The 23,717-nt window shown below is 30.8% G+C and overlaps 2 protein-coding genes across 2 annotated transcripts; both read left to right on the top strand.

Annotated features, from left to right (window-relative positions):
- Positions 1 to 149: 149 nt before the first annotated feature.
- Positions 150 to 9,667, top strand: LOC128162411 (uncharacterized). The gene is made up of 14 exons (XM_052825598.1): positions 150 to 283; positions 448 to 840; positions 1,002 to 1,135; positions 2,452 to 2,698; positions 4,061 to 4,200; positions 5,854 to 6,094; positions 6,216 to 6,353; positions 6,685 to 6,706; positions 6,891 to 6,931; positions 7,110 to 7,134; positions 7,362 to 7,456; positions 7,562 to 7,607; positions 7,732 to 7,818; positions 8,056 to 9,667. Exons 1-14 carry the CDS (start codon positions 226 to 228, stop codon positions 8,117 to 8,119), a joined length of 1,731 nt encoding a protein of 576 aa, XP_052681558.1. The 5' UTR covers positions 150 to 225; the 3' UTR covers positions 8,120 to 9,667.
- Positions 9,668 to 14,496: 4,829 nt separating this feature from the next.
- Positions 14,497 to 22,658, top strand: LOC128163907 (uncharacterized). Its single transcript, XM_052827592.1, has 4 exons — positions 14,497 to 14,625; positions 17,716 to 17,962; positions 21,277 to 21,416; positions 22,344 to 22,658. The coding sequence occupies exons 1-4, from the start codon at positions 14,509 to 14,511 to the stop codon at positions 22,602 to 22,604; spliced, it is 765 nt and encodes a 254-aa protein (XP_052683552.1). The 5' UTR covers positions 14,497 to 14,508; the 3' UTR covers positions 22,605 to 22,658.
- Positions 22,659 to 23,717: the final 1,059 nt, after the last annotated feature.

Below are 23,717 nucleotides of genomic sequence, written 5' to 3'. Positions count from 1 at the left end.
CTATGTTTTGGCAACGTGGAAAGTGAGGCTTTTTTAAAACTTTGTTTGCTTTCTTTATACGATATGTTAACAATTAAGGGGGTTTTAACGCAGCCGTCCTTTATGTGCATCGATAAATCTCGCTACCCTCGAAATATATCAGAGCTTTACGCTATTTATAGAATTTGTAAGAAGAAATACAGGAATGTAAATATGATGACACCAAACATCCTGGTTTAAAGAAAAATGGCCGTCATGGCGTTTGCCACTGTTTGGATCTTGATTTTCGTACCAATCGTTTCTGGTATGTATAAAACGATGGAGGAAAAATACTTTAAAATCCTTTAAAATCTTTAATGAAAATCTTCCTTAATAAACTGCACCCGTTTTGAACAAGATAAATTTACAATAGGCATAAAAAAGTTGTCTTATCTTATAAGTTGACGACTTTGCTTTTATATGTTGTAGGTTATATCATATCACTTTCCCCCAGTTCTTTCCCCGTCGGAACAAGAAACGTAACAATTGAATGTTGGAGTTTTTTGTGGGACACGCATTTTAAAGAGCTGACACTTGATATCCGTCAAAATAAGAACGAAGACTTATTATCAGTCATCAAGTGTAACAATTCTGGAATATACCGATTGAATAACGAAACTAAATTCAAAGGTGTTACATTAATATCATATAATTGCGATTGCTCGGAATCTTTCTACATTGACAAGTGTATTAAACTTACTGTATCCCTTCAATCAGACAAATGCAGACTTGATGACCAAATATATGCGAGCACAAGGTGTATATTTTCCAATGATGCTGAAACATTTAACACTTCGGAGAGGGATATTTATGCAATAAAAGGTACTTTACGCTTACATCTGTTTTACCATGTGCAAAATGTTAGTTATAGAACATAACCTATTATAATGTGTGATATTAAGCAGAAACTGAAAAAAGGTTATCAATATTCATTATATGAGTGTGCAAAGACATTTCAACGAGACAATCCTGTAAATTTATAGGTCAGCCCCCAAAAAACATTAAGGGAATATCCATCATAAATAGACAACTGTCGAAGTCATTGTATAAAACAGATGGTGTTTTGCAGTTACAATGCATCGGGGAAGTAGAAAATATCAATGCCATGCCGACAAAGGTATGTGTACATTTAGAGTAAATACTAATATCGACACGGAATTGCTTAGGTGAGCGGAGGCAAAGTAAATAAGATTTAGGAAAGAATGGTCCAGGAAGAAGAAAATGAAATAAACACGATGATAATGATAAATTATCCACTGACAGGTTTTGAGAAGTAATAGATGAATAACTGTGGTTAATGGCTTTGGATAGTACTTGATTTATCATGGTGAAAATTTATACATTCTATTTACAATGAGATCTTATCAATAGGCTATGAAATATATTGCTTACAATATGCACATCGTGACTCTGATTTGAATTATGGCATACCTACCGTAACATGTACTGCTTTGAAATGAAAAAAATACATATGTGAAACAAGAATTCATCTTGAACAGTACAGTACCGACCAGACCCAACCTTACACCAAAGCAGACCCAAACTAAACCCCGGTATAGTTACAAGGTTTATTTGGGGTTTGCTCTAGGTCTGCTTTTTGAAAATTTGTGTCCACTGTGGGTTTACTTTGGGTCAACTCGGAGTTTGATTTGCTTGGGTTTTTTGTTTTCTTCTTTCCTACTTCCGATCAGGGTTTACTCTCTGTGTAATCTGGGTTTACTTTGGGTTCACTCAGAATTGTGAATCAAGCTCTGCTCTAGTAAACCTAGAGTATACCTCAAGGAGACCCTAGAAGACCTTAGAAGTAAACCTAGGGATTAGTTTGGGTCTACTTTCAGTTATATTTGGTCTGATCGATCGGAACTGTTGTACTTTGTTTATTTTAACCTCATCATTAATGTCGGAAAATAGCTCTGGAAAACTTCAATTTACTATATAATATATAACCTTAAAAAACCGTGTTCACGATTTCAATTTTTTTCCACTCAAAGATTTTGTGTGGTCAACAAAAATATGTTCAATGGTTTACTTAAAGTTTAATATCAGTTGTGTTGTTTCAAGCAAAATACAGAACTTAACAATTCTGTTATATGTATGTTTTATTTTGGCTCGAGTCATGCTTTTGTTTGAATTTAGACTGCTCGATAGAAAAAATCACATTATAAAAACAAAATGATGTTAGAAATAGTAAAAAGTAGTAGTTCATTACGTAAATTTATAACAAACAAACAAGCAAATAGATACTTTGATAAAACATCGTACACAACAAAGTTTGGATAAATTGAAAAATTACAGCTTAAGAATTGCGACCATACTCAGGCCTGTAACTATTTGAAATTATAATATGTATTTTAAGACAGTATTAAAACATTATGAAAACACATATTGAATGCTGTTTGATTTGAACTTACTTGGTGTATTTTTTTTCGATAGGATATCCGTTGGTGCATAAGAGAAAAAGGAATATTCAATTCTCTACAATTTCAAGATCCCCCTCGCACAAACGTAGTGAAAAGAAGCACAGATGGTTGTACTGTTTTGCAGAAGTCAGTCTTATTTTATCACGTTACACAAGGCAACACTGATTTAGAGATAATGTGTGAGTCTGGGTGGGGTAGTGCCTGTGGAATAAAGGGAGTAAACGCGACACTAAGCATACCAACTACAGACACACAGCTAAGTAATTTATGTTTTTAATATTTTTTTACAATTCCATTTATTCTTATTTAGAGGAGTATTTCGTATCTATTTTCATAGCTACATGTAGAAATATCATTTATTTCTGTAAAACATAAAATTAGATTTATCCAAATTGTTTTGTGAAGGAAAAAAATATCATCTTCTTTGACAAACTTGCCTTTTTCCTATAATACGACAGTATTAGTACACTTTCCTTTTTTTAAATTGTAATATCAATTTTTTGTTCGTTTGTTTGTTTTCCTTGGTTTTGTTTTGCTTTTAAGAATATTACAAGTATCATGCTTTGAAAATAAATGAACTTTCAATTGAAAAGATGCATAAAGAAATCAATGTTTTTGTCCACCTATCTGGTTAAACATTCACATTTATCATTGTAACAGTTTTGTTTGATCTCAAGATATTAAGAAACAACAAAAAACGCAGAAGTCTAACTGTATGTTTGTATTATTGACAATAGATAAATTATATTCCTTTAGCTTTTAAACTTTCACTAGTTTAAAGAAAATTAACAAAACATCATTACTATTAAATCAATAAAACATGAAATGCATTTCAATTTTTTTTTTAGATCTATAATGCATGTTCAGTAGGCAAATCTAATATCTAAGATTATTAATCAAAAGCGCAATAAACATACAATTTCTGAAAGTTGAATTTAACTTTTCTAAAAGAGGAAGAGGTGACAAGAATATTTGACAAACCTCCTCTTCTCGTGACTTTTATGATGTAAATATGACCTGTGTCAATGTCAGTCGCCTCCAGAATTAATAATGAAGCTTATCAAACATATGCATTTTAATGAAAACAAAAAAAATACCATAGATTGACTCAATTATAATAAACTAAAAATAGGCAAAGAAACATCTATTGACATCAATAGTCTTAAAAGTTTCTGTAGCTGTAAATCTACATACCCTTTTAAGGATGTTTCATAGTGGTGGGTGGACAATGACCATTTGATGCGTATCTAAAATAAATTTGAGCAATCACTAACTATTTTTTTAAATTATTTACATGCATACATGTACTCTTATAGTTTATAAAACAGTTAACATAAATTGAAAATGACAGTTGTTTTAGAGTTACAAGATTAACGACTTGTCCATCAAGATAAATGATTCAATTTTCTAACGTTAATGTTATGTCATCGCCTCGAAAAGTAATTCTTTAAAAAGTGAATGTTGATGTTAAAAAAAACAGATGTACAAAAGTAAAACATAATTTAAAACAAGGTAATATCTGGGCTATGTTGCAACACGAACATCTTTTTTATAGTAAGTTATGTAATTATGCATCGGAATTTAAACTCTATATAAATTGTTATATGTTTATGTTCTTTTAGATAAATGGAGAATGTTGCCAATTCTGATTCACGACAAAAAGTCTTCGCTCAACCCAGGACAAATAGTATTAGATGGATCTGGAAAAACCATCCATTTACAGTGCACAGCGTCTGTTCATTCACATAATACATCACTGGCGGTACTTAAAAAATTGATTAATTAATATGCTAAGCTTGCTTTTCCATTTTTCTGACGTTTGTCAAAGTTTTACAATTTGTATTACGCCACAGAAAAATACAAAGAGCCAATTGAAAGTAAAATTTAATATCTAAACAGTAAAATTCACGACGCAATTTTGCTACCAGCTGTCAACAGAAATTCGGTATTCAATTTTGTTAAATGCATCGTATATTATACTGGGTATTTTTTTCAAATTACAAATTACTTCATTTTTTTGGACTAAATACAAGAATGACCTACAATAATATAACTGTTAGAGCAGAACATCCCTTCTGGTTACACTCACAAGAGTATTCGATTGAGACAATCTTATACACATTAAATCAAGTCAAATGGATTTATTTCATATCCATGGGCACTTGTAAAATAATAATTATTTCACTTTCAACTATGCCTGTTTGATATCTTTACAGTAAGTTCGTGTTGTTGACCGTGGCATCTATACTACTATATTAAAATAATAGACTCGAATTTTTGGGCTTTACTGCCGATTAATCGGAAGTGTATTGTCTTTTGTTTTATATATTTTTAACATCATTGGTACATGAAGATGACCAATTTGTTTTTATTTTTTCTTAATTAAGCTTCGCTAATTAATAATCAACAAAAATTCCTCAAAAGATCCCGGAATTCATCTGGATTTTTCGGATTTTACAATCTTGCGCGTGCGCAATACATTCACGCTAACGGGATCTTTAGTTCATGTTTCCACAATATCATTATTCCATGAATAAACTCAGAAACAATTATACACATACATGTACATTTTCATTGGAAATGTTCTTTATATTCTGTTCATATATATTTATGATTTCTTATGGGAGAAATTATAAAATAACGATTATACATTTCAACTTAGTAGGCCTACTTACTTTTGTCTTCGTGATGGCAAAAAAATATTTGATTCCATGCAAAAAAGTTACATTGTATTTGTTAGGAGAGTGAAGATAGAATGTTTAACGTTAACAATGATAAATGTCCTACGGGCCTGGTTTTACGATAGAATGCGTTCCGTGTATTGTCTCTGTAGCAAAGAAAATACTTTAATACTTAATGTATGGACTAACATTTTAAATGAAAGGTATTTACAGTCTCAAAAAGGTTTATTATCATTAATTTGACTGTTATTTTCAATGCAACGTCAATTTTCTGTTACATTACGGTCATATGGGAGGCATTCTAAATGTAGTGAGGGCCTTTCCCGAGACACAGTTTGATAATTCTAACTAAGAAAAGTGTAGTGAAATTAATAGCATTATTGCAGTCTTATAGCCTTGTTATGTCAACAATACGATGTGTCGATGTATCTATTTCGTAAATGAAATGTCCGATATGCAATGTCAACCCTTGCACGCCGGGCCAAAGTCTAGTAATTTATTATAAAAAATAACCAGCTTGGAACAGAATTTACCTTTGTAACACAGAGGTTTAATACATGATAACTTGATAGACTTAAATCATTATTTATGCTCTTGATGTGTCATCCCAAATCGTAAAATCCTGTCCTTTTTACGTTTTTGATTTAAATTTATAATAATAGTGTAATAATATTTTTATAACAAAAGTCGTATTTTACTGAAGTTAAAAAACTCACGGTCTTCTTTTTTCCTAGAAAATGATTAATTGGTGTGTAAGAAAGCAAAGCGATTCAGCATGGACAAAGGTAAAATTACAGGGGAAGAAGAAAGTAGCAACCTCAAACATCAGCGGAGAAATAACGGTTTTCAGTAAAATAGAGTATCACGTCACAATATACGACATGGATGTACACTTCATGTGCGAAATATCCCACTATTCTTCGTGTGGAAATGGATTAGCGTTCTCAAACATATCAATACACGTTGTTGTCAAAGGTAGTTTTTCTTCAAGAAATTTTTTTTAATTGCATTTTTAGTTAAATAATCATTTATTATCAAATTTATTAGGAATCATGTTCTTTCCCTTTTTGTACCTCCTTTTTTCTGTTTACAAAAGCACAGAACCAGATTGGTAACGAACCGGATTGCAGCAAAGCTGGAGTAGCGATACTTTCAGTTCTATTCGTTATTGTTGTGATTTCTACACTACTCTTTTTGATACTTTTATGTAGAAGGAAACAAATGAGCTTATTTGGTAAATATGTAAAGCTTTGATATTTATTGCTATTATTTTTAACATTGTTATTATTGTCGTTGCTGTTGTTCTTGTTGTATGTATTTCTATATATGCAATGTGAAATAGTAATCAATATCAATAATCATCATAAGATTTTTTGTGACTACAATATTTTACAAAATATTCTTTTACTATAAACATAAAAGTTTCATAATGTAATATTGTACATTTTTTCAATATTTCTCAATAAGATTGAATACTTCTATAACATTTTGCTATTTTTCTAATAATGATATTTGACTTTATTTTATTTTATTTTATTTTATTTTTTTTTTTACATTTTTTGAAGGAATGGTAATTAAAATTGAAAGGTATGCAATATATTTTTGACAAGTATTGTTTTGAAATTGTATAACATTTCATGTAACATTTCAATATATGAAAGTGATCTTGCAAATTAGAGCGAACTATCTTTTTCAATCAATTCGTTTAAAGCTCTCAAAATATTAAACTTATACTTATCTAGTGAATACATCTTTAACATTTATTTCCTAGTGAAAAGAAATATTTTATCGAAGATGAAACGAACAGTCGATGTAAGTCATTTAATTGTTCTGAACTTATAACATATTAATTTTGTCCTGAATAATTCTTAATATAAATAACATTTTAATTTTGAGATATGTAAAGAAAAAAATATACATAATGAATTATTCAATTTCAAAGACAAAGTAAATCAATTTGTTTAATACTAGCATTTAAATTTCCTTTCAGCATTGTCTGCGAATGGAAATTGCACGTAAGATTATCGTTTTTTATCTCTCAGTATAAATATCTGCATGAACATTATCATTTAATTTCCGATGGCAAATAGAAATAATCGTGGTACAGACAAGTTTACAAAAAAACTCTAAAAATCCTCATTAGTCTTCATGAAGTGTGATGGTGGCATGAAGCTAAAAAAAACAACAACAACAAAAACAAGATAAATTGTTATTATTTTTTATCCTAACATTCTTTTTTTAGTATTAGCCAGACACAAAGCAGTGTGCGTTATGTGGAGAATCCGTCCACAAGTGTTGGTGTTCAAAGGAGTGAAATCGAAAGTAATTCATTAGAAGGTATTGTTTACATATACTACCTCACTCAGTGCAGAAGATACAGTTCATTTATATAGATTAATTTAAGTTAATGTTTTTTGTTTGATGTTCAATGTTTGTTTCTAGATGCAAAAGGTGACGACATGGATCAAGACTGCTATGACAATGCAAGGCAAGTGTTATTTCTTTAAAATCTATTACTTTTTATGATACATGTACAACATTTTCGAAGATATACAAATACGTATCAATAGTAGTAGTAAAAGTCCTAATTCAAATTTTTGGTTGCATTGCAGTGAAAATTATGAATCAACAAACTACGATATTACAGTTGGAAGACAAAGTTTTTATGAAAATCAGGCTCTGGAACATGAACGAAATGAGTATATCAATTATTAAACAATGTATAAAAGTGGGGAAAAAAGTTTGATATACAGGGAGGGAAAAAGCGATAGTAAAAAGTGGGAGGGAGAGAACGACAATATGAAAATACTACATGTAATTATAATGATGACAATGAAAATGAATGATGATGATGATGATGATGATGATGATGATGATGATGATGATGATGCGTAAAACAATTAGACTATATACATTCACATTATTTCTTTTTTTAGATCGATTTACGAAGATGTCATAAAGGAGGAAATGGAGCAAGATTACGATGTCTTGAAATTATAGTGAACAAAGTCATGTCATCGAGATGTGTTGTCTGGCTTTAAATGCAAAAAAATATATAACTGTAACTATCAATAATACATGCATTATTGTCGACTATGCATATTTATGTCCTTGAAGTAAGAATGTTCTCAATACCCTATATCATATTAGTGGAAAATAGTTAAGGTATGAAAAAAGTAATTATGTGTAAAAACCATTCAAATATTTTCGTGGTCAAATATCACTAGATATTTGCCTTCTGGCATTCTATTTCTAACAAATTATTTATGGTCAAGTTCAGATGCATGCATGATTTTTTTTTTAATTTGGCGTTCAAATTTGGAAATATGTGACCATTCACAGTCAGCTTAATACAGTTTATCTAGCTATAGGTATACAGCCATCCTACAATCATATACGTATGGCAATCCTATAACTCATTTATTCAAGTAACAAAAACAACTTTTACTCGGTTGCATTAGCCGTGCATGCAAAAGTATGCCGTTGTCAAAGATTTTTAACAATCCTTAACAATACTAACACTTCATTTTACATGTATCGAACCCTGAATCCATCTGTTTGTCAAACATATCTACACATATATAATAACTTTGTTTTTGTTACGATAAATGTACATAATACAAGGGTGATCCAAATTTAATGTCACATTATGCACTGCATTTTACGCTGGCGCTGTATTGTATAAAATGATGCATGGAATTTGTTCTTATCAAAATTCTAATTTGAAGTAAAACTTTGATTAAATTACATGAAGCTACCTTCAAGACTTCTCGAAGAGACCTCTACAAACTGATCGCACAGTTAAGATTCAATATACTACCCCATGGATTACAAAAAGAGTAATTACTTACTTTATGAAAAAATGTGAAAAAATGTAAAGTAGAGCATCGTGGCCAATTTTTATAGAGCAGTAAATTACGAAATTCTACAAGAACGCCAAAGATCTAGAAACGGCGTCGTTAGCCTGTGGCAACTATCCATGCTTCACGCTCTTTAAAATATATTCTTCAGAAATATGTATCAGAATGCATTACAATTTTAAATTCTGGATTGAATTGGGTGGATATCTCAAAGCTCAAGTTTTTGTCACTTTACGTGGATTTTTTACGATTTTATCGCATCTGTGACATTACATTTGGATCAACGCTTGTATTAATTGCTTTTTTTATATATATGAAGCTATGTGTTTTAGCAATTATATCATAATCAGTAATGCAAAAAAGATGAAAAAAATTATACAGTTGCATAGGTCGGGATAAGCTTCCCATTATCAAGGAGTGTATGTCCATTACTTACACTAGTACTAGTACAACACTCTAACAACATGAACGTCAAAAACATAGAAGTTTCATGTAAAAAAAAATATTTTTGTATTTTTTTCTAATTCTGTATTATAAGATTTGTATTTGATGATATATAAATATATGTTATATCAAACGATCATTGTCTTTTTCTTAACCGGAAAACTACATGTAGACACATAGTTAAAAACAGAATTATTCTCATATCTTAATAATGTATCATTATTACAATTCTATCCATCAAAAGTTTCTTTATAAGACAGCTAGAATTTGCTGGTACCAAAAAAACCAAACCCAAAAGCAAAACAAAACAAACAAACAAACAAAAAAACAAATAAAACAAAAAACAAAAACAAAAAAAGGTATGTTTTTATCTATTACAAATAAAATTAAAGATTCGTAAACATATTTTTATCTTACACAATATTTTTTGGTAAAATGGCTAGCACGACACGTTTATAGGACCCAGCTATATGTATGAGGGAGGATAGCGTATGAACAATCCAGTCAATTTCATTTTATTTTGAAAAAAATATACGTTATCCTACCATCCTTGAAAATTAAAAGAAAATCGTATGTTTTTACTTGTATACAAATGGAATTGAAAATGAAAACCCTTTATAATCCTATATATAAAATGTCGTGGATGATTCTAACATACGACCAAAATTTGAGCGCGGCAAACAGATAACCTATCCGGTCAATTTACTTGAAATTTTGCATATAATTTACCCAGAAGTTGGCCTTTCACTGTAAAAATATGAAAGGCAATCGTGTGTTTGGTGTTTGACACCCCCCCCCCCCCCCCGAGAATTCTTAAATGAGCTATGAATTTTAATGTTTCTTTGTTTTCATAGTATCAATTTTATTTGACATTCTCATTCGTAAATAATCGTTTAAGGTAGTTTCTTTTGTTATTTTCATCACCAATTCTTAAACACCAAATGATAATACTTTGTAGATTTAAACGATGAACCTTGGACAGAAACCAAATCAAAGCTAACAATCTTCTTACCCAAGGAATTGCTTTATTGAATTGTATATAATGATGTACGGGGCATATTCAAGTGGTGTTTTAATTTCTCTCAAAAGGTTATTTAAATCTGATTTAGCAATACATATCATTGCTTAGTAATAAATGATTAACCATGTGTATTATTTTATTTAATTTAATCACAGAGAGCTAAATCGTTTACGTATTGAAAGGCCTTAATTTTTTGTTTTGCCTCTGCATGCAAAATGTTTGATTCTTTGTAAGAATTTCAGAATTATGTAAGTGTTTATGATTTGCACATACCAGCTGGAAATGTCTTCACTACTTCTTGTTTTTCTGTTTACGATCGGAGAAATTTGAATATCGTCCTTTTAAATTCCACAGCGTCGAACCATCTTTCGAACACTGAATTACAACAAAAGAGCGTAAGCTATTTTTAGATATTATGAGTATATGCTAGATTGCCAAACGTAAGATATAAACACCCCGTTTTGACTAAATGGCCGCCATGGCGTTCGCTCTTGTCTGGATCTTGATTTCCGTACACGTTCCATTTCTTTTTGTATTGACGGTGAAAAAAGAAGCTAAGAAAGACTGATCAAATATTTTTTCTGAAATTCTTACAAACAACGTTGTGTCTTATACGTTTTTGCGTTTTATCTTTTTAGGGTATTTCACAACAAAGTTTGACCCATCTTCTTTTCCCCATCTCATATAGTACATGGGGTAACTGATTTATTATGATAAAGAATATTAATGCCTCTGTGCATATAATTTTAAAATTCTAATCTTTTAAAATAAATTGATACATATATCATTAACTGCATATTGCCCACCAGTGTTCCATACATATGTGTGGTATAAAACTTTATCATTTACGTTGTCAAAAAAAGCTTTTTGTAAACTTCAATTTGATTTATAATGTGTAAATTTTAAAACGGCATGGTAACGGATGAGCTCATTATCTCTATTTTTTAAATCAAAAGGTTTTTTTGCTTCACAAAACTACTTATATTGATTAACTTAAATTTGAACATTAGTGATATGTTATAAAGCACTTTGAAAATAACGCACTTTGAACATTTTTTTTTCAAAGTGCGTTAATTTAAGGACAAAGTCAACGCATTTTGAAAAAAAATGATAGGACTTAAAAGCGAGCGTCGGCAAGAAAAGCGAGTTTTTAAGAACTAGTGCGCACAGGCAAAAAACGAGCTCAACCTACAAATTAATCAAGAAAATATTTTTGTATATATCCAATAATGCTCCCTAATGTTTTCTCTCGTAGTGCTATGCTAAAAATTGCTAACATTTAACCCCTCATTTTTTTGCAAAGTTATACATTACCGTAATCACAGTTCTTATTTCTTGTTTGTCAAATTTTTTGAAAAGTTTAGCCGCCTTCCAACTTTCAATTTGCTTTGTGTAGTTTATGAAACTGCAAATCACGTTAACTATCAAGGAGTTCATCGTGACGACGCTGTGAAAACAGAACGTTCTGGTTGTGTTCATATACAAGAACTTTTATTCCATTACCAGTAAGCATCCTTATTCAATATTTTCAATTTCTAATCAATAGGCTAGTGTTTGTTTTATAAAACCTCAACAACTGTTCCTCGTTTGAGTCAATATTCAAACTAACGAGCATTTGCAATTTAGTTCTTGTATGTCAACAAACTTGATTATTCAAGTCTTCTGATAGGTATTTCCATTTAATCAAGTGAATAAGCTCGAAGAAAAATTATCTTGAACTAAAAAATTATTCAAGGTTTATTTCTGTGAAACTTTACATTAAAACAGTTAAATTTATCATAGAAATGACTAAATTGTATTGCGCAAGATCACAATAACCACAAAACACTGAAATGCTTAGGTATACACATTGGTCATGATAAAATTGAGTGTTACAATAAAAACTGGATGAAAATCTTTCATGAAATGGAAACGTTATTTGAATCTTGGAAAAAAGAAAACTAACAATATTTGGAAAATGCACAATAATAAACACATTAGCAATCTCTAAACTTATATATGTAGCTAGCATTTTGGAAATTCCCGACAATGATTTCATAAAAAATCTTAAAAGGTTTATATTTAATTTCATGTGGAATAAAACAGATAGGATGAGGGAGGAATAGGCCTTGTTGATATAGAATCTAAATTTACGGCCCTAAAAGCTATGTGGATTCCACGTTTACTTAGTACAGAACACAATAGTAAATATTTTTTAACAGTTTCTGTAAGGCTACAAAAAATTGATATCGAATATCTGATGAAAACAAATGAGACGGTTGCCAAAGACTATGGTATAATTAACAACTTCCCAGAGTTCTACAAGCAAGCTTTTGTATGCTATAATTTATGTAAAGATGATACCCAAACCAAAATACCTGCCTTTTCTACCGAATCTTTTTTATTACAACCTATTTGGTCAAATAAAATATTTAATTTTAAAGGTAAGACAATCTGCTTTGAAAATTGGATTAAAAGCGGAATTCTCTATGTAAAAGATATTTTTGAAGAGAATGGAACTTTAAAAAGTTCGTCGGATATATTCGATACATTACGCAAAAGAACAAACTGGCTATGTGGATACAAAATAATAAACCAAATTTTTACCAAATTTGAACCCAAATATGATTTTTCAAAAATTCCATACTTACAAACAAAAAAATACCAATAATTTCCGACCAACGCAACACCAAAACTATTTATTCAAGATTGATAAAACGTAAATTTCAAGCACCTTGTACACAATCTAAATTAGAAAAAGAATTTAAGTTGGAAATCAAAAATGTATGGAAATCAATATACACACAGAAAATTGAAAATACCAAAGACAAAGCCTAAGCTGAGTTTAATTACAAACTACTGAACAATCTGTTATGTAACAATCTTTTAGTGAGCAAATGGAATAAAAATATCACTGCTAAATGCAAACAATGTAACGAAATTGAAAATTCAAAACATCATATTTTTGATTGTGTTAATGTAGTAAAAATTTGGAAAGCGGCAAGCGAGTGCTTGAATTTTGATATTAATTGGAAACATATTGTTTTGGGGTTCTACCTGGAAGAAACACAGGTCAACAAATTATATAATTATTTTTTGTCATTTATTGCATATAGAATATACCAATGTAAATGTATTGTAGACTTGAAAATTTACCCGAATCAATTTTATTGATAAAAATCTCATTCAAAGGGTATTCTACGACACACTGTGCAGTTCTAAAAATGCTAAAAAATACAAAAGAATATGAGCTTTTTCAACTTTTGATATCTAAACTTTGTTATTTGTAATTCTTTTCAAAACAAAAATATACCCGATACACATAGGGACTGTCTATGTGTATTAGCGCTTTACCCGGGGACGTAGTGATGGACTGTATGCATATGTATGTGTTATGTCCACCGGGTAAGCTAGGGGTTCTACTTATTTTACTACGTAAACCAATGAATGTAACATTTTAATATATGCATGTATTATTATGTTTTCGTACGATACATTATGTGTTAGTATGTATATTTTATTATATTTATCACTGTGTGCATAATAATGTTTTCATGTACCTATATACTAGAAAATGAGTAATGATTTCAATTGAAATTCATATCTATGTATAAGCTATCTTTGACCACAATCTTGTTTTATATAAAATTATTAAAAGAAAAAAAAATAACCACAAAACACAACGTTGCATCATCGTGATTAATCTTGAAAATCATATAGGGGACTGTCTGAAAAGCTTCATAATATTCATCGGATTGTATAAGATAAATGGACAATATACAATTGTGTGATTTTATATTAGCTTTATCCAGCTCCTTGAAATGGTTATATTCGCTCGGCAAGCCTTGCGAATATATACACTATTTCAACTGGTTGGATAAAGCAAATATAAAATCACACTATATTGATATCCTCTATATATTCTATGATGCCTGTTCTGTCTGTAAAGTGTGTGGAAAGCTACTGCGGGTATAACAGTATAACATACACAAGGTACTTAAAGGTTTTTTAAACTCATTCTTTCTGATATGTAAATGAATAACAAGCAATTATTTTTTTTAAATAAAGGCCAGTCTCCTAAAAATATGGAGAGAATTTCCATTGTCACACGGCAAACTTCCAAGTCATTGTATGAAACTGATGATGTTTTGCAGTTGCAATGCATCGGAGAAGTCGAAAGTATTAATGCAATGCCAAGTAAGGTAGGTGAACATTCATATGCAAACATACACAAAAAACTGCTTTTTTGATAAAATAAGAGTCAAAACTGGTAACAAGTTGAATGGAAATATTGACATCCACATGTTCAGGCTAAGGCAAACTTCTAGAAAAAGGACCTCTTCATTACATCAAAAAGCACAGGCACATCTGTTATGTCTAGCAAATAACTCGGATTATTTAGATGTTTGATGTGATTTTTTTTTTTTGAAACCTTGTGGACAAAACCATGTTTAAAAATTCCACAGAAAGGGGGATATCTCATACACAGATAGCAATTTTAAAAACATGAAACTTTTCCTGCAAAATATTACCAAAATTTAATACTTGAAAACATTAAAAAAAGTGGTCGGGAAATGGCTTTTTAAAGAAAGGAAAACATTAAAAAAAACGGTGAGATCTTCCGCTGAAAACAGACCTTTATGATAAATTGTTTTCTCTCAAGTTTTGAGGAGTAAAAACTGAAACATATTGATGGAGTGTTTTACATTGAAACTGAATCATAATTGTAAACAATTTCAGTGACACGTCTTTGAATACAGTTTATTTTAGATCTGTAAAAGGAATAAATTGTTCACCATTGCCTTATAATTATAATGAATATCATATGACAGTCACCTTGGCTCGTTTTGACATGCTTATGGTAAACATTTGCCGTATTAGAACAGCAATAAACTTCTTATACAGGGCTTTATCGATAATATTAAAGTGGCATTTAAACTTCCCCGCCAAAAAAAACCAAAAAAAAAAAACCTCTTGACTGCTCACACATGTAAATTTAACAGGTGAACGCTGGCTGATGTTATTTTTTAGCTCAATTATTAAACAAGAACGATTTACCAATCGAATGCACGAAAATGCTGCATAAAACATGATAAAATATACCTATCACGGTTTGCTATTCGTGCCCATGTTTCGACAAGGTTCATGCGCAGTATATACTGCTATAATGACGCTCAGTGAAGCAAATAAGAGCTGCCCTCAAAATTGTGTCTCGTCACACGATTTTGTCAGCGGTTCTTTTTGACTGCACATTTGCAAAAGTTATGGGTAACCGTATGATAAAATTAAAGGGCCACGAAGCTAGTCTGGTGCTAGTATTTCATTGATTGTTACAATGATAAAATATGGTTGTATTGTTAGCGGTTGACCATGTTGCTTTTTGCTTGTTTCATTATTCGTTAGGTCTGCTGTAAATTTGCGAAGCTTATAGATAAGATTCTACGTTAAGCGGCGATTTATCATAATATCATAATATTAATGCAAAAATATTTTGCAGATGGTGATGACATTGCAATGTTTAGTGATATTTTGATTATTAAGCGATGTTTTATCAATAGAGGTTGATACACAGCCCGAACAAAATTTTTAAAACAATAACATTAATGTTGGATTTTTTAACTAATGTGAACTAATGATATGATACTTGGGTTTTAGAGTATGTTTTTAAAATATGATTTGCCTATTAAATTACATTTCATAAGCTTTTTAAAGCGCCCATTCTATACATTGATTTGTGTGGATAAAACCCCACTCAAATCAGTTCTTCTTTCTTATCAAATGGTCAATATATTAGCTTTTCTGTCAATTTTTATATGTATATGAAGTCTTTATAAGACGTAAAAATCAGAACTATTTTAATATTGAAAACATAAAAAATAATCAAAATATCTTCAAAGTTTAAGAAAAGTAGAGGAAATGCGGGTTAAGCAATATCAATTTAAGTTTCAAGATTTATTCCAATTCCGTAGTATAAGCTTATAGACATTCTGATATTCTATCATTTCACTGAAGAATAGAATCTTCATATGAAAAAATGACAATAACATACTGTCGACCATCTCATTTTAAGCAGATGTCTACATAACTGAAAAGAACAACATTTATTTTTATCATCCTTTAAGTAAAGGTAAATGGTAGTGACCTTGAGCTGACCTTCGTGCGAAAACAAAAAGGTCAAATTTGATTAAACTGATAGATCATCTGGTTACATGATCTGTTTTTACTGTGTCAAAATTTCATGAATTTTTTATTATTACACGAAGGACGTTTGATAACGAAAAGTCTTCTTCCTTAATGCTATTTGGTTTTTGTCTTTTAAATTAAATAACAACAAATTATAGTTGTCAGCTGAAATACTTTTAATACAAAAACACAACAACATATTTTTAATCCATAGCTAAATATTGTTTTATTTCTAAATAAAGTTAGTTTCGTCACATAATTACTATAAGTAGCTGAAAAAGTTCAAGATCTACAAATTTTCTTCACATGGGTTAACATGCATTCACTCTGTGTTCTTTCTGTACTTTCAGTTTTAACTTAATCTAATAAAGCAAACATGAGACATTTTTTTTCTGAATCTCATTAGATAAACCACGAATTATTAAAGTTTGAAATTACATGTATCTGTTCCTGTAATATGTTTAGTTCATCCTTCCTTTAGATAAAAAAAGTAATGATATTTGAAAGGTGAACAGGTACATGTAATGAAAAATACCCAAGCCACGTGCGGTGAAGTGTAACTTTAATATTTTTTTGAAAATTTGCAAGTGATTTGATAAGTCAGAGTGTTTATACAATCAACTTGTGAGGGTCTAACACGTAAAAAAGGTGTGAAACTTAAATGCAATTAGTACTCTTCTTGTATTAGTGGGGTATCATTAAATTATAATGTCTCGTTAAATGAAGCAAGATATATAGCTAACACTGTTTTGTTTTTTTTTTGTTTTGTTTTGTTTTTTTTGGGGGGGGGGGGGGGGACACGCAGCCCGACTTTGGAACGCTCAATTCTAATTCTGGATAAATAAGACAAAACAACGCATAATAGAAAAACATGCTTACAAATAAATAGACTGAGCCGTCCGTTATCATGCGTCCAAATATCTGAAACTTCACTGTGATATGTTTATTGTAATTGTATGTTTATTATAATTACTGTCGGAAAGCTTTAAAAACTTAATCACATCATCTTAATTCTTAATAGCAACACATTTTTATAACAGCTTTAATTTGTAATTAAGCACAGATTTATTAAAACATACTAATAGTCTTGGTGAACAATTTTTTGATAGGATATCCGTTGGTGCCGGAAAGAAAAAGGAAAATTTAAGTTTATTTCATTTCAAGATCCTCCTCTCACAGACGTAGTTGAAAGAAGTAAAGATGGGTGTACTGTTGTTCAAAACTCATTCTTATTTTATCATGTCTCGCAAAATGACACTGCCCTAGAGATAATGTGTGAGTCGGGTTGGGGTTATGCCTGTGGAATACACGGCATCAATGCGACACTGAACATACCAACCAAAGACACCAAACCAGGTAACTTTAGCATTAATCTTTTATAAGACTAGAGTTTGACCCGTGCGTGCACGGGTTGACACAGCATATGATATCGGACATTTAGATAGATCGACACACCGTATATTGTCGACATTTGCATAACCAAGCTTTAAGCCTACAATAATGCTATACATTTCAATACACTCTGCTGACTTGGAATAATGTAACTGTGTCTGGGGAAAGGCCCTCACCAGAGTTAAAATGCCTCCCATATACCCGTAATGTAGCAGACAATTGCAGAATCGCTCCAAAACGATTTTGGAGAAATAACAGTCAAATTGTTCATAACAAACCATTTTGAACCTGTAAATACCTTTCTTCGAAAAGTTTAATTCTTTAATTGCAGAATTCAATATTTCATTAACAATGTTGTTTACACACCATGTTGACATTCGAAACTCTCTATAGTAAAAGCACTGAGTTAGAGTTATCTCCCGTATTTTCTTTGTTGAACAGGGGAAAAAATCTAATGAAAATTTACAAACATTTGTTTTATCGTCTCTAGGTTTATCCATGCAAATGTGATATTGTGGAAACATAAAATAAAGATCCTCCCGTGATTTAGCGTGAATGAAATGCGTATGCGCAAGATTGTAAAAACCCAAAAATTCAGACGATTTCCGGAATTTTTTTGAGGAATTTTCATTGATTATTAATTAGCGAAGCTTGATTGAGAAAAAATAAAAACAAATTGGTAATCTTCAAGTACCAATGATGTTTAGAATATATAAAACAAAAGACAGTACTCTTCCGATTTATCGGTATTAAAGTTCAAAAATTCGAATCTATTATTTTAATAAAGTAGTATAGATTATTTTTTTTTACAATTGCATTCATTCTAAATGATATGATTTCTGTATTGCAAATTTTAGAATATAGAAATAATCCAATCATTATGCTGCGTTAAAAAAGCTTATGGTCATTTGCACAGTTTGGTCTTAGGTCATAATTATTCTTAAGCAGAATATCAGAAAATTGTCTTATGTCTTAATAAATAATTATGTTTTATTTATACACAATCAATACGTTTTAGCGCAACTGTAATTGAGGTAGAGCATATCGCTAAGTTTGTGTTTGCACATGCATTCACTAATCATCTTTTTTCTGAAATTGATACAATTGGTACTGATTCGGCGGATTGAATTCATTTCCACAATATTAATTATCATGAAAATTTACTCGAGTTAGAGTTATTAAAGATATATCAAAATCAATAAAAAAATTAATATGAAACCTGATTATCGTTAAAATAAACCTTCACTCAGTGATTCTTTTCTTCTGAAGACCTATTCTGAGCTGAAAGCAGAAGTGGGCTTTTCTGATCACTTTTTGTCCGGCGTCCGTCTGCCTGTCTGTACATTATTTTACATTTTCGACTTCTTCTGCAGAACCACTGAGCAATTTCAACCAAACTTGGCACAAAGCATCATTAGGTTAAGGGGATTCAAGTTTGTTAAAATAAAAGGACATACTCTCTTTTATCAAAAATCTTCTCAAAAACCATTCGGCCAGAAAAGCTGAATCTTGTGTGGAAGCATCCACAGAGAGTGTAGATTCAAGTTTGTTCAAATTATGGTCCCCGGGGGGTAAGGTGGGGCTATAATTGGGGGTAAAAGTTTTACATAGAATATATTTAGTAAATCTTTAAAAATCTTCTTCTCAGAAACCAATCAGCCAGGAAAGCTGAAACTTGTGTGAAAGCATTCACATGTAGTGTAGATTCAAGTTTGTTCATCCCCAGGGGTATGGTGGAGGCAATATTGGGGGGGGGGGGGTTGAACTTTTATATAGGAATAAAAAGTGTAATTATTTAAAAAAACTTCTTCTCAAAAACTATTTGGCCAGAAAACTGAAACTTGTATGGAAGCATCCTTATGTAGTGTAGATACAAATTTGTGAAAATCGTGACCCCCATAGGTAGGGTTGGGCCACAATGGGGGGGGGGGGGTTGAACTTTTGTATAAGAACATATAGTGTAAATCTTTTAAAATCTTCTCAAAAACTAATCGGCAAGGAAAGCTGAAACTTGCGTGGAAGCATCCTCAAGTAGAGTAGATTCAAGATCTCCGGGGGCAGGATGGGGTCACAACGTGTGTGTGGGGGGGGGGGGGACAAAATTTAATAGGAATATAAATAGAAATTTAAAAAAAAAAATCTTTTTCTAAAAACCACTTGCCTAGAATAGCTAGAACTTTACAGAAAGCGTCCTCAGATAATGTAATTTTGAATTCTTTCAAATCAAAATCTTGCGAAGAAGGGTGGGGCTGCATTAGGGAGGAAATATTTCAATTATTCACAAAAATTGATATGTTTAATATATGGTTTTATTTATATGCAATCATTTTGACTTATTGTTGATTCTTTCAAATTGTTTAGACTCTGGTCTTTGGACGATTCTTGGGTCTCACAATGGGTTCAGAGTTTGATGTAGGTTTATATCTCATATATAAAGAATTGTTTAGGATCTTTTTGAAAACTGCAATGCTTAATAGGTGATTTGACTATGAAATCATCCCGTCAGAAAAGGGACTTGATTATATAAACATAAGAATGATTATATCCAGGGTGAAAAAATTGATTTTAATCTAAATAGGATTAACATGTATTATTCTACATTTTTCAGATAGTCTGTATTATGACTCTGTTAAGCCGATTTTCTCATACCTATTGTTGCTCATGTGAGCGATGTGGCCCATTGGCCTCTTGTTTAATTTTGTTTGTAAATCATAAATTTATTGCGATTGAGTGCATGGAAATAAAGTAAAATGTTCGAGGATAAGCGCAAAAAATTTGCAAAGAAACGAGAAAACCTTGCACTTAGTAAACATAACGAATAATAGGCGCATTTTAAACACCCTATCTAAAACACAATTTGTAGTTTTCTTAACTTTGTAGTTCGTAAAAAGTACACGTGCTTCCATAAAAAACGAAGTCGATGAAATGATCATTTTTACATTCAAAATCATCATATAAATATCATGTTTCAATTTTAATGGAAAATCTATTGCAGACTTTTTTTAATCATGTTCAATTGAAATATAGATGTAATTCATTTTTGAAATGGACCCTACTAAAAATCTAATTCGATTTTCTATGTAATTTTTTTGATTGATTTTGATGTATCTTTAGTAACTCTAGCTTAAGTAAATTTTCATAATAATCACTTTTGTAGAAATGAATTGGGTCCGTCGTCCTTAACAGATGCACAAGAAAAGTTTTTGCATTTTAAAAAAAATATGATTATATATTTTGACTTTTTACTGTTATTTTTGTTGATGTTCATGTTGTTTTAGATGAATGGAAAATGTGGCCAATTCTTATTCATGACAAAAAGTCTTTGCTCAACCCGGAACACATAATATTAGATGGACTTGGAAAAACCATCCATTTGCAATGCACAGCGTCTGCTCATTCCAATAATTCATCATTGGTGGTATTTCAGACATTTTCTATGCAAGGTTTTCCGTTTTCACTGATAGCAACGAAATGTCTTCCATTTAAATGCACCATAAAATACCGGGATTGTTGTCTTTTTTTCTATCTTTTCTCAACACTTCTTTAGATTTTATTTACCCTCCAATGATTTCAACAGACATTGAACAAGATTTAAAATACTGTCAACTTTACGACTTATCGAAATTAAACTTTACGTCACCTGCTTGCTAGACTCAGTCGGCCGGTCAATTCGGCGGCATCAAAAGTATGTCGCCATCACAACAACACATGAGGTTCCAATTTTATTTAGCGAGCTGCGGAAAGACTTGCACTTACAGTAATGGGAAAATCGGCGTCATTTTGAAACAATCTCTATATTTGTACTGGTAAAATATTAGGATTTTTGATTAAATAAAACAAACATATTAAAATCCATCAATTTAAAGATAAATTCGTTTATCGAAGCTAAATTATGGAAGAAAAAAACATTCAGCACTCGTGAAATAAACCCGGGTTCCTTGGGCACAAGAAAAACACAACTGTAACATTTATGCCATGGCAACTCTCGACTGCGACCGAAGACCCTCCATCATCCTTGTTCGCAAAAAGATCGCGTCTAGTTGTCTAATATCTACATGTAATAGAAAGTGACATTTAAATAAAGGTTGTCTATGTGTTTACCAAACATTTAAACCCTAATACATGTACACCTTATCAAACAAGACAATCCTTTTTAGCAACCATTGACAGAATTTCTATCTTAAGGTTTATAAACTTGTACAACCTTTAATTCACTAGTAAATTATGTCAAAACAAGAGTAGATTTAATTTAATATTTGTTTTCAGATCATTAAATTTTGTGTTGTATTTTTATTTCAATTCAAAAAAAAATGTTGTACTCTCATTTTATCTCTTTTTCCCCCAGAGATATATAAATTGGTGTTTTAAAAAGGAAGAAAAAGCAAAATGGACACAAGTTATTCTACAGGAATCAGAAGAGAATGCCTCGTCAAACTCTGGCGGAAAAATAACATACTTTAGTAAAATACAATATCATGTCACAGTATTTGATAGTGATGTCCACTTTCTGTGTGAAATTTCAAAATCGCAAACATGCGGTACAGGTTTTACATTTGTTCAAACAATAGTCCATGTAGATAAAAGAAAAGGTAATATTTGCAGATAAAGAATATTTCTAGTCACTTTAATTTTTTGATTCTTGTTCATCATTTTCATTTATGATTTGTTAGTCACTTTTTGAAATGAATTTTCATTTTTTTGTCAAATTCACATTTTACAAATGTAGTCAAAGGTATGCTATTGACAAGTATGTTTAACACCAACGATGTTTTCTGAAAGAAGGAATCCGACAACAGATGTCTGAGGAACCTGAGAATAGCACAGCTGTAGTAGCTGTATTGTCCGGACTTTTGGCTTTCATCGTTATTCTTAAAACTCTCTTACTTGTTGTGCTATTTCAAAGAAGAGAAATCAGACTGTTCGGTAATTGTTTCTAACTTTTATATATCATATGTTTAGCTATGCATTGCATGTCAGATGTATACGGAGGCGCTTTTGTTCTTATTTCATAGCATTGCTTACTATAGCATACATTATTATCCAGCCATTTATTTAAATATTCCATAGCTTACATTGTAGCAATCAAATTGCATAACATTGCAAATAAATCTCAAAACATATCATTAATATTGCATATGATATCATTTTATAAAACAGTTACTGTAAAATAAATACATGAAATGACTGTATCTTTACATAAGCCTCTTAGTGACTAACAACCAACATTCCGCTCTACTTGTCAGACGAGTTAAGGGTATGAAAATCAAAAACTAAGCAAAATGATATGGTATGATATGTTTTGCAATGCTATGAGATTTGAACAAAAGCGCCTCCGTATAGAGAAGAGTTTTAAATATTTCGAAGTAAAATAATAAAGAACCAAAGTTAACCACTAATCTGCAATATAAGCCTTTATTCTTTAAAATAAAATCCTTTTCATCCGAGTAAAATTGACGTTGTATGATATGATATGCTACGACGGTTCAGAATCTAATATGGTACGTGTACGGTATGAGATTCCAATGACATCGTTTTTTTTTTTAGATGTACGGTATGGTATGAGGTTTCGATGCTATAGTGTATATTGTAAAAGATATGCTTGAACTAACTTTGTACATGTATGGATGCAATAGTCCGAATTATGTGTTATCTTTTATTTTAATATGTCATTGAAATACTAACAAATTACTTTTTATGTTTTATTGTTTTTAAGGTTGGA

The sequence above is a fragment of the Crassostrea angulata genome, chromosome 9 (assembly GCF_025612915.1).
Source record: "Crassostrea angulata isolate pt1a10 chromosome 9, ASM2561291v2, whole genome shotgun sequence".
Taxonomy (NCBI): Eukaryota; Metazoa; Mollusca; class Bivalvia; order Ostreida; family Ostreidae; genus Magallana; species Magallana angulata.
The sequence above is the reverse complement of the archived record's forward strand: the minus strand, read 5'-3'. Positions and strand labels throughout refer to the sequence as shown.

What these genes read in the sequence shown, in the direction of transcription:
- LOC128163907 (XM_052827592.1), top strand. Translation starts at nt 14,509, where the DNA reads ATGGAGAGAATTTCCATTGTCACACGGCAAACTTCCAAGTCATTGTAT. An exon ending in TTAATGCAATGCCAAGTAAG is followed by an intron (nt 14,626 to 17,715) that starts GTAGGTGAACAT and finishes ATTTTTTGATAG; the next exon opens with GATATCCGTTGGTGCCGGAA. An exon ending in CCAATAATTCATCATTGGTG is followed by an intron (nt 21,417 to 22,343) that starts GTATTTCAGACA and finishes TTTTTCCCCCAG; the next exon opens with AGATATATAAATTGGTGTTT.
- LOC128162411 (XM_052825598.1), top strand. Translation starts at nt 226, where the DNA reads ATGGCCGTCATGGCGTTTGCCACTGTTTGGATCTTGATTTTCGTACCA. An exon ending in GAAACAAATGAGCTTATTTG is followed by an intron (nt 6,354 to 6,684) that starts GTAAATATGTAA and finishes CATTTTTTGAAG; the next exon opens with GAATGGTAATTAAAATTGAA. An exon ending in AGATGAAACGAACAGTCGAT is followed by an intron (nt 6,932 to 7,109) that starts GTAAGTCATTTA and finishes ATTTCCTTTCAG; the next exon opens with CATTGTCTGCGAATGGAAAT.